The 12,163-nt window shown below is 39.2% G+C and overlaps 1 protein-coding gene across 2 annotated transcripts in view; it reads right to left on the bottom strand.

The window, feature by feature from the left end:
* Window positions 1-486: 486 nt before the first annotated feature.
* The window catches only part of IPCEF1 (interaction protein for cytohesin exchange factors 1), a 35,723-nt gene continuing 24,046 nt past the window's right edge, over window positions 487-12,163 (bottom strand). For both annotated transcript variants that reach the window (XM_054279495.1, XM_054279494.1), the window contains exons 8-9: window positions 6,400-6,593; window positions 487-2,567 (exon numbers count right to left, since the gene is read on the bottom strand). In XM_054279495.1, coding sequence (XP_054135470.1) covers window positions 2,367-2,567; window positions 6,400-6,593 — 395 coding nt within the window. In that variant the 3' untranslated portion in view covers window positions 487-2,366. The remainder of the gene's footprint in view (window positions 2,568-6,399; window positions 6,594-12,163) is intronic.

Here is a 12,163-nt window from a genome sequence, read left to right as displayed (position 1 = left end):
TCTCTTTGTCTCTAGATTTGGGAAAGCTGTTTTGTCTGTGTTTACACAAGTGCAGTGTGAAAAGAGCCAACACAGAATGTACAGGCTGCATAGGCTTTTCTTTGTATACAGCAAATTTACTCCAGCAGATGGAGTTGACCCAGACTTTGCTCAGAACTGCAAAGCACTGACTTGACTGGCCCAGCTCAAAAGGCCACTTAAGCATGTGCTTCTATTCAGCATCTGAGTGAAGATGATTTTGAAGGAAAACAGTGTTTACCTGCCTTGTTTCGTGAGAAACTCACATGTGTGATAGAACATGCAATTTGTCCTCCAATATTTATCCATTACTTAGCACCAGGTATTTAAAAATTAAATGGACCAAGCAGATAAATCCCTACACTCCTAATTTTCAGGGTGTTCTCAGCAGTTAATTGACAGCATTTCAATGGGAATGGTGGAAGAATTATTTAAAAAAAAAAGACAAAACCCAAAAAGAACAAAAAAGCAACCAAAAAATGGGCTCCATTTTAAGATGCAGTTACTCTAAACAAAATTGCAGCAGGTATTTAGCTTGCTTAACTTCTAATTAGAATTAGTGAAGTGATGGAATCACCATTCATATGATGATTTCCTGAAAAGAATAGCTTTTTAACCATCCAGGATTTTGTGTCTGCTTCCCCATTTAGTCATCTTCATCTATTTCCTTGCCTCTATTTTAAAAGCAAAGCTGTTGAGTATTAAAAGTGCAATATCAACACTCAAACAAATCACTACACAGGTGGAAAAGATTTCATATGTTCCCACTAACACCACTATCTTTTGTTTTGTCAATCAAGCTATGATAAAACATAAAATGTATAAAGAGAGGTGAATATGGCTGCATGTCTATAGTGTATTTTGCTTTAAAAGATAAACTGTATTGAAAACTAATGACAAATATCCTCACGAAATATCAACAGAAGTGCGGATTGTCACGGTTCCTGTAGTGACATTTATTTGGGAATGGTGGACTAATTCTTGCTTTTCAAAATTCAGCACTCTGCAAAATTCCTTATACTGCAGAAGAGAGGAAGGCAAAAGCCTAAAACCTTGTAATGAGGACAATGAACCCAAAAAGTCATGATCCTGCAGCAAAACCTCTTATTTTTTTTCCCCTCAAAGGGAACTCTTCAAACTCTCTAGAAAACTTTTTTCAGGCCCTAAGTTGTACAGATTTTCTTCATCTAAAACTCAAAGCTAGAAAAGCAGAAGAAAGAGCCACAGCATATGCCTCAGGGTAGTCTCAGCTGCAGAGCGATTACTGTGATCTATAATGGAACACAAAATAAAGAGGCATTTCAAGTCAATCTGTAAGCACTCCCAGCTGAGTGGGCTTGGTCCACATGTGCCTATTTATATTAGGAAATTCAGCATATATAAATATATAAATAAAACATCTATACAGTACATAGTCACATTCATATAAGTAATAAAATTACATATATTTACAAAAATATTTGCAGCTTTGTTTTACACTTCTAGGTCCACATTAGGAGTTGAGTCATTTAGCTTCTGGCTTGTGAATATGATCACCTTCCTTAAGTTGGACTCTGGGATGAACTTGTACCTTTTATACTCCCAGTTGCCAAAAAAAGAAAGAAGAACATAATTCTTCCAAGAAATTCTGCCAAGTCCATAAGAAAAGTTGAATCTTATCTCACTGAAGAGTAAATTACATGTTAGCAAAAAACTTAGAGACCTCTTCTTCTTGTAGAAAGACAGTACCTTCTTGGTCTGGACCATAAATAAATTTGAAACTCATAAAGCATCAGGCAGAACCCAAACTGGGTGCCTGGCAGCTGTCAACATTATCAACTCATGCACAATTGCTCTTCCATTTGTCTCCATTTAAAGTGGTTGAGTGGTGAAAGTAAATGGGTACAGAGATGAAAACTAATACATCAGGTTACCATAGAGGGTAAAAAGGTAGAGTAGGCTACATCCTGTTGGGATCAGTTTAGCTTCATTTCAAGGTAAGGTGTATAGTTAAAACAATCCCAAGGATCTCATATTTATACAGTAGATATTACATAGTTCTGCATCCTTCAGGAGCTGGACACTTATAATTTTTTTCTCCAAAAACTGAAAAACGTTTCTTTGCTGCTTTGTTAAATAGTCTTCTTACGTATGCAGGCCACATTCAGGCGTGATTTCTGGGCAACTTGGGCAAGTTTGGGAAACTTGTCCATTTGACATTAAATGAGCTCTGCAAGAACATTTAAAACTTTGGAGACTGGGTTGTTTTCCTTTTAAGCACACTTGCGAAAAACAAACCTCAAGATACAGCAGCTTAAATCGCTTGTACGTGAAGACCCGTGCAGAAAAATCTTGTCATGTGCCATTGATCAAATAGCACTTTCAGTGACTGGCTGTGGAGTCATTTCTTGCTCTTCACTATTCTCTGTGGATGTGTCCTGGACCTCCTGCTGCTGATAAATATCTTGGACCAGCATGATGTTTGTGCTCCTCCACTCTCTGTACTTCACCGCTGTCAACTTTGGGTCTTCTAGCAACTGGTTAATTGTGGCCAGGTCATGTTCCTTACACTAGGAAGAGAACAAGTGGTTATTTCCACAGAAAATGTCAAGACAATTGTCCCTAACAAAAACAATCTGGGAATGTTACACTCATGTCACAAGGAGATGGCCAATTACCCATTCTCCTGGCAGCTTGTTCCCGTTTTTAGAGTGTAGGTCATCAAAGTTATGTCTGCAGTAAAAATTCTTCCCAGTTAAAGGCAAATTATGATTTCATCTAGATTTTTTTTATAGGCTTCTTAGCAAAATTTGATGAGAGAAGATTCATGTGAAAATTGCACACTGTTATTCTGTCTCTCAACAAGACAGTGCTTGCATGAAATGAGACACAACAGCATTTATTTCTGTAATTCACAGCAGTTCTAACTTTTTCAAAAACACTCATTCCATGTAATAAATGTCTCTTCTCTGGGACCTGCACTGACCATAATTTTGGATATAATTTGTGCACTGGCAGTATAGTGGCTACAGTACCTGTGTCTGCCATCTACCACCGGCTACTGCTAATAAATCTGGCATCTACTTTTAGGCGAGAGCAGCTCAGACCATATATTGCATGCACCCTGGTTCACTTGTAAGGTGCGGGCAGTGACGGATGCAGGGACACTGAGACTGTGTATGTCACAGAACTACAGAATGGTTGAGCTTGGAAGGGATCTCTGGGAGTCATTTGGGCCAAAACCCTTCCTCAAACACAGCCACCTACTGCAGGCTGCCTAGGACTGTGTGCAGATGACTCTTGAATATCTCCAAAGATAGAGACTCAACAGCTTCCCTGGACAACATGTGCTTGGTCTCCTTCACAGTGTTTCTTGCTATCCAGGGGAAACTTGTGTTTCAGTTTGAGCCCTCACCTCTGGTCCTGTCACTGGGCACCACTGAAAATAGCCTGGCTCTGTCTTCATTACACCCTCCTTTCACACACTGATGTTCTTTGATATCCTCATGTTGTGGCACAAGAAACGACTTTGCTTTTCCAGCCCATACTGCCTATCCAGGGACCACAGGATAGAGAAGCCCCAGTGAGCAGGTATAATGTCGCTACAGGACACGAAACAACACAAGCATACACACTGCTGCTCTCAAGGTGAAGAAAAGGGAAGTTTATTATCTGACTTTAATATTTATAGTTTTCTAAAAGTGACAGTGGATTGGAGGGTAAAAGTGCTACCTCTCCAATGACACTGGACAAACCAACAGTCTATCAAATTTCTCTTCCTCCATAAAATAATGCAAAACAATGGGTTATTTACAGAAAGTGTGTGAGAAAGTTTGTTACCAGAATGTAAACATCAGAAGGCTTAGAAAATCTTAAAAAATCAGGGTGACAGTATAATTTATTAATGGAGGCACCATGCTGCACTAAGAAAACTTGGCTACTTCTGCTGGACTCCCTCACTCCAGTCTGTGTGTGAAAGCAATGAATAGTTCTAACCATCTTCTCCTGCTGCCACCCATTCATCATACCCAAGGACACCCTGTGTTGGTGGCTGCCTTGAAAACACCTTGAAAGTACTCCCACACACTCATTTCACCTTCTGATAGCAGCCATCAGCTGTTTCTGTATCCATATCCTACTACTTATCTAATGAAACTTCAACTGCTCCAACTCCTGTCATGCCTTAGCTGCTTTTTAAACCCAAAAGCTCATTCAACTGTGTTTTACACACGTCCTACCCTCAAGACCCTTTTAAGAAGACTTCTAGCATTGATGCAGGGATATGTACAGTTGGCTTAAGAGAAGAAGAAAGGAGATAAGGAGGTGGAAAGAAGAGAAGTATTTCTACTGGACAAACTTGCAGCAAAAAGTCATGCCATGGAGTTTCTCCTGTAGCACTAAAATTATTTCCCACATTCACTAAGACTGTGATGCATTTGCACATAGCTTCCCTCTCTTCCAAAGTATTCAAAGCATGTTTTGTTAATGATATATTGTGGCAGCAACATTAATCTGTTGTTAAATATGTGGAGTCAAAAGTCTAAAATAAAATTGCATTGAGACTTGCATAAATCACTTCTCAAACTAATAGGGTTTTAATTAAAGCAGCATACATATGGATCTAAAAATCCTGATTTTTAAATTTCCAGTAGATCATTTCCAATTATCTTATGTCTTGCATTATACATTAAGAAAATTGACTCTAAAAGCACATAATTCCACTGATGTAATTAATATGGCACTTTCCCACTGAAGGCACTTGACTTTCAAACAGGCTAACTTAAATACTGCTGCGTAGAGAACTCTGTTTGTGTCTATGAGAAAGTGACTGTGCTATTTTATTTGTCTTGTAAATACTCCAGGTTCTTAGTTTCAAGAAAGCAAAAAAAAAAAAAAAAAAAAAAACCAAAAAACCCAGCAATCAAAAAAAAAAAAAACAAGAGAAAAAAAAGCCAAAACCCCAAAGAGATCAACATATTTGATATGTTATGAACACTCCAAAACTTATTTTTCCATATTAAATACAAGTGCTAGACAAGCCTAAGTTAATCACAACTTATATAATACTCCCATGCTAAACCGTTGTCCTCCTTGCTCATGTCTGATATTAAGGCTTCCATTCAGCTCCATACTAATGAAAGTGACTGTCCCACAAAATACAACTCCATTTTGCACTAACTGGTTCTTAGATTTATTAGTGAGGGCCCTGTCAGGGAAAACTTTTTGGAATGTTTCTGTATGTAGGAAGGGGACACAATTTTTAAACCAACTTTCAGCTATGTGGGGGACTCACTTTAGTGCTGATGCAAATGAATACTTCTGTAGTCACTGCCACATCTCTGAAAACTCATTGATACTAAGGAGAGACTTCATCAGGTCTCATACAGAGCCAAGAAGGATGCCTCTCTTCCCAATTGCCTTTACTTTTCAGGAATTTCAATACAGGCTGAGGCATCAAAGCCAAGCCTTCCATTGCAACTAATAAACCAATGATTGTGCTGGCAGGATAAGTTTTTAGAATCACAGAACTGCTAAGGTTGGAAAAAACCTCTAGGATCATCAAGTCCAACCATTCTACATGCCTTTCTCCAGCTTACAGTGCCTGAAGCCAAATACATCCATTTGAAACAAGATACTCAATTCCTGCTTCTAGTGCACACAAAAAGAAACAAGTGAAGCCCCAAGTTTGCATTTATTCTGTCTTCTCCTTACAATATAAATGCTATGGCTAAGCTTTTTGTTTCCCTCAGTACCATTCACAAGCAGGCTTTGAAATCCCATTACACTTGATGCTGGCAAGTAAACTGCTTCATAAATTCCCACATTCCAGACAGATTTACCGGCCCTTTCATGGAACGTCCCCTGAACCCCTGTACCCCTCCAGTTCGTGATATATTTCCAACATAAAAGCAGGATGCTTTTGTTATTAGAAATATTTTAGTTACAGGAGGTCTTTACAATAGCTTTGGCACATCCTGTACATTCTCTGATAATCACATAAGGAAAACTTTTTTTGGCTCAGGGTCATTTTCATGTCCTTTATCATCAAGGTACTTTGTCTGCTCTTCCTCTTTTAAGGCTCCCCTGTTTAGTGTATTTAGCTGAGCTAGCAAGTTTTCCAGTTAACTAAGAGTTTTCTTTATTAAATTTTCCAAATGGGCTGGAACTTCTGTAAGAGGAGTCCCTCCTGAGCTATTGCCTCTGCTTCCAGTTCAAGCTGAACAACATAACACAGATCAGTGTTCACAATGAAGCAGAAAAAAGAATTCCAAAACTTAACAAAATTCTCTGGGGCTTTCAGTAAATACATAATTACAGTTTAGCTGAAGTCTCTTCTGCTTCTTTTTCAGCCAAACTGTTTTTTTCTCTCAAGCTTTTCCTTGGCAAGATCTGCAAACTCACCTTTAATGTACTGTTCAGCATTCGAATTTTGTGGAGTTTCTCATTAATGGAGGGGTTTTTGCTGCGCTTGATAAATGACTTCCTAAGCTCCTTCTTAGTTGACAGTCGACGATCACCAATGGGAGACAGGCTCGCTTGCTCCAATGACTTGTAAAGTCGCTCCATCTCATCATCATCATCACACTTTTCCTGGTCTGCAAAGAAAAGAATAAATGGGGCATGAGAACATTAATGTATCAGCAGATAACAGAAAAGTTATGCTTTTAGCCTTCAGCTATTAGGAAGGCTCTTAACCAACTCAAAAAATAATTGTATTAGAGTTAAAACTAAGGGAAATTAGGGTAATTTCTAGGGTAATAATGCCTATGAGAAAGACATACTTCCAAACTCACATGTTGCTAAGAATCAGATGATGATCCAAACAGATGTGAGCTTGTATCTCCACTAGTACAGTGCTGCTTTAATGCTCTGGATATATCACAGACTTTGAACAACTCTCAGTAGCCCTATGTTTGAATGAAACAACTCTGATAGCATCTACACCCATTCATCCCACCCCACATGCTACTCACAGCGAATTATGCTTCTACTTGGCAACTCTCAGGGCAAATTCTCTTTGGTGCGCTGATTCATCACCAGGTTTTGGTAATTATTGAAAACAGAGTTTCAAAAAAATGAGCAATTAAAAGAAACATAGAAACATTTCAGGAGCCCCAAGAGAAGGTCCCTAGAGAACAGATTAAAGCAAAAACTTTTGGGATATCCAATGTCTTGCCCTGGAGTTTCACAGATTGCAGCAGAGAATTTGCTTATAAATCCTCACAACAAAGCCTTGATTATCTCCACCTTAATTACTCTGTTGGCTCCCAAGCTGCAGGACCATCTTCCAAGACAGAGAGTACACGAAAGGAAAAGCAAATAAAGAGCTGAGAATAGCATAAAATAAGATGAAAATTTAAGCAAAGGCATTTCTCAGAATAAAAGAACTTTAAAATGAACAGACAGAAATGGAAAATGTGCCGGGCATATGTAGGGGCATTTCAGCAGAAGGACATTTTTAGCAACAGACTGCACAACTCACTTCTTGTCCTTCAGTCCATGCAGCTTCAGTGATCTCTAAAGCAAAGTCTTACAGCTATTGCTGTTTTCAGGGTGCTAATGAATCCCTCAAGATCCACTTTGGATAACACTTGGTTTTATGTCACTGGGGGTAGTGGTGTTGGTTCTTCTCAACTGCAGTCCTTCCTATTCCCATTGAATTGGCTGGGCACTTTTTTCTTTTAAAGTTAAACATTTACTTTTCTAAATCATCTGCAGTCAGCAAATATATTCACAACAAAAGGAACAAGTCCTTCTGCTCAGTCATGCTGCTGTGAAAAGAATGCTGCAATATGTCAGCTTGCTAAGGAGGCTGCTTCTTATCTTTTCCATGTTTTATAAAGTACAGCATCCTCCTACATCTCTGTTCTTTCTAAATATTTAGGTTACAAGAAAGGTTTATGATATGCTGCAAATATTTGCCTTCACTGTGTTTCTGGCCTATTCTTCACTACTGTGTGATTATAAAAAGCCTACTGCAACTTAACTAAAACTAAATATAACTTCCAACATTGGTACATTGCTGGGGGAGGAAAAGGAGAACTGTTGTATATTTAACAAGCTGCAGGAAACAGAAAAAAAAATGGAAGTGTAAGGCATAATACACGGCAATAGTATTTCCTGAAAGCTATTGGCACATGCCATGAGGCTTGCAATAACTAGTTTCCTGCCTGCTTTCTTGGGATGAAGCAGCTGTTTGTTTCATTAGCCAGCTTCTGCACAGGACTGGCCCAACTCTGCTGTAGACATCACCCATCAGGACTGTGCACAGTAATACTTTGAGAGATAAATTGATCTTTATCAGCTATCCAAGACTGTAAGAAGGGGAGAAAGTTGCTTCAGTCCTGCTCAGCAACTCTTAGATAAAGTCAACCCACAGCAGACTTAAGGTCCCTGCTCCAGGCACCTTTTGAGGCTAACTCATGGACTTCCTCAGTATCCTAAGAGCGTTACAAAGCAGAAAGACTGAGAAAAATTCACCTTCACTGAACACTCTTCTTTCATGCAAAACAATCTTCCATGCACTTGTGGGAAACCGTCAGGAGTACAGTAACATTCAGCACAGAAAAAGATGGAGCCAAAGTCAGAAAAGCCCAGGAGAAAGCTCACACATGATGCACTTGTGAGCTTTTACACCAGCAAAGTGTACTCAGCTCCTGCAGACTTTCAAGACTTCTCCCTGAAATTCTTTTCCTATTTCTTATTCTTCCACCATTCTCATCCTCCAAGGGATTAATCAGGGTCAGATGATTTCAAAGGGGAGGGAACATGTCAGATTCTTCATATCAGATAGATAAAGAACTAAATGGAATTTGAACAAACTGCTGAAAAACAAGGGTTAGTGGAACTTACAGGTTGTGTAGAGCCAGGTATGAGTTACACAGCACTTTTGTCACCAACTTTGATTAATTTCAACTAATGCTAAAAGTAAGAGAGTATCCTAATATTGTGCATTTGTGTAGAACATTGTTGCTGTTGACAAAGAATATGTCTGCCAACAAACCTCTATAAACTGAGGCCAGACTATCTGTTACCTATCTGGAATTTTACCTTCAGCATCCTGAGCACCCCTGATCCAAGCTCAGAAAGAAAAAGCCCACATTTTGCAAGCTTGAAGCTGCCACTGAATGCATTAGATTGATGCTGTAAATCTGAAAGGGGGAGAGGTAATGGAGGAACTGAAAAATTCTGATTTAGGGGAACTAAAACACGATTCTGAGGCTTGATGCCATTTATCTGGAATTTCCTTCTAACGGGAGGTATAACAGACAAGAACAACCTCCCAGAGGCTCAACATGCCTATTCTTCACCTCCTCAATTTTCAGCTTCAGCCCTCCTGTCAGCCAACTTGCCAGAGGCTGGAGACATTAATATTTTGAGACTCCCCATCTTGGAGCATCAGTACAGGAGTCTGTCTGAAATCTCAACTTTAATGCTCTTTATGCCTCCATAAGTGAAATTATCCAGAACTTTCAAAAAGCAGCTGTGAAAAATAATGTTGATTGTTTCCCAGTAGTAAAGATAAAGAAAAACGAAATGTTTGGCAAAAAGAGCATTTTACATTGAAAACCACCTCCAACAGAACACATCTGACTAAATTTATCCAAAATGTAAATATTTGTTCTCCCATTCTGTAACTGAGATCTCACAGACCCCCAGTTGTGTATTAATCCCAGGGAAAAAAACTCTGCTTCTTCCTCCTGTTCTCGCTACTCTTATGAGCATCTTGTAGCTTTGCCAGCACCTCTTTTTCTGATTCTGCTAAATTTTTTTACACCAGTTGAGAGAACACATACACCCAAGGCTGAAAAGAGCAGAGGCAAAAAGTCGCAGATGATTTTTGCCCTTCCCTACCTATCCACCCCCTAGCTCTTCTCCACAGTGGCACTAGACTTTTTGATGGGAATGTGAAGTCCCCTCAGGGAAATACCATTTCTCACATAATTATGGAACAGAAAATACAGAAAAAAATTCAGTTAGGTGAGCATAACTCAGGCAAACTCTTCACTGGCAAATGCAGAACTAAGGGAGGAAAGATTGGAAGAAAATAATCAGAAAACTATGCTACCACAGTTAGACACTGTTGTCTAACAGTATAGCGGACTCAGCAGTGAGGGGTGGAATTTTGATAAACTGAACTGGAAACAACATAAATAAGTATCTCTTTTTCAGAGGGTTCAGAAAGCCATAGCACCGTAGTTTTCACTGTGATTTCTAAAGCTTTTTTGATGAGAAACAAAATAATTATTCAAGTTGTTTCTTTACACAGTTGTTCTCCCCATTTCTCATCTAGTCTCAGCCACGATCCAGCTATTCCCTATAACTTTTGCAGAAGGAACAAAGGGTCCAGAGCACACCAGAGGATCTGTTCTGGCTATTACTGGCACAGGCAGACTCCAGAGAGGAAGAGGATGTCAGTGGTGAGAACAGAAGGAAATAAATTAATCCAGCTCCTATTTAACCAACTCCTTCCCACAAAACCAACCCAGATAAAATCCAAGAGGTATTTGAAAAGCTGTCCATGTTTGAAAATATCAGCACACACCAGATCTTCCAGCTACTGTGAGCTTAGGTAAAATGAACCAGAAGTGGTAAAATAGGAATGTCTTGCCAAGGTACATTAACTTAGTACAATCATGAAACCCTCAGAAAATGCCGGGAAGAAGGATTTTACTGCTATAGTAGTAGATCCCTAGCTAAATAGGAACACACATTCCTATTTTCTTATAAAACCTCTTAGTTCCTGTGGCTTTCTTTAGCTGTTGTGATTTTTGATCATAATGGTGCTGTGTCTGGGTCATATACTTTTTCTTCCAGTGGTTGCCAGAAGAAATACAAAGGATGGAGAGTGTGTCCAGCCATCCTGGAGGGGCCAAGGCCAGCTCCTGGATACAGTGCACGTAGCCAGACAGCTGCTTGTATTCTCAGCTGTTTCTTGTTTACCTTTCAATTTCTTTGTATCACAGGCAGCTTAGAATCCATTGTCACTCTGCATGTAGCAAGCTGCATCACCAAAGTCTTAAATATTTCCAAAAAGTAAATGGATGCATAATGTTGGCCTCCTTTCAAAAGAGCAAACTGATAAACTCCCCTTCTTTGTATCACTCTCTGGTATGTAACATCTCCCCAGTAACTGGTGCAGAGAATAAATGCTGACAATGCTCATAACGCCACTAAGAGTGGTTGGAAAGATTGTTAAAAATATCAAATGTTATGGCTCCTTGCACCAGACACTCACAGTTGCTTAGCAGGGTTCATTAAATAATTTCTGTAGAAAAAAATAATCCATCATCATTTAGTTGAATCTGTAGCTTTTCTTATGGAGATTCATTCATTTATTTCTGGAAAATGTTTCTTCCATTGTTTAACTCATCACTAAGGTTTCTTCACTGTTTTTGTACTTCTTCATGGTAAGCTCTTCCCACAAAACAACAGCTTCTCTTTCTTCCTTTTAGGTACCAACTTTTCTCACATTGGTCTCCATTTCTAGACTTGGCCCAGCAAAAGCTCTCTTCAGTTCTAGAAAATTTTCACCTCAAACTCTAGGCTCTTATCAGCTACAAACAAAAATTCAACTTGAGGCTTTACCTTGAAGAATGTGGCCAGAAAACTGTGTGGCAGGGTTGTTTTATCCTCACCAGGAGAAACAGAGAGAGACACACCTGTAGGTTCTGTGGGGGACTGGGATCAAAGACTAAGAACATAGCTGTTCTGATGACAGCAGGGCTGTCTTTACACACAGGGAATATGTGCTTTCAGGACAAATGTGCACAAAAGAAAGACTTGTCTCATCCTGGATGCACTTTCATGACTCTGAAACATGTCAGAAACACACTATTCAGAAGCACTGTAAAGCAAATAATGCCCACTGCACTGAGGTATGCCTTCTTGTTTTGCATCAGATAACAAGGGTGCTCTTACCAGTTTTTGCAAATCAGGAGAATTTGCAGGTAGATTTTACTCATCAACTTGAATTCATCTCACAGTATTTATGCACATGCTTATCAACTAGCTGGAGAGAGAAATTCTTGGGGGATGAGCCACAGAGCCAGAATTGCATCCTTTTTGATAACTTTCATTTGGAACTGAAATGTTATTTTACATTAATCCTTCTTTTCCCACTTCATGCTCAAATTGAAGTAGCTTAATCTCCTTGCAAAATATT

This window comes from Melozone crissalis, unplaced genomic scaffold, assembly GCF_028551555.1.
Source record: "Melozone crissalis strain CALT ecotype California unplaced genomic scaffold, PUWL_Pcris_2 ptg000027l_1, whole genome shotgun sequence".
Classification (NCBI taxonomy): Eukaryota; Metazoa; Chordata; class Aves; order Passeriformes; family Passerellidae; genus Melozone; species Melozone crissalis.
Note: the sequence above shows the minus strand (reverse complement) of the source record. Positions and strands in the feature narration are given on the sequence as shown.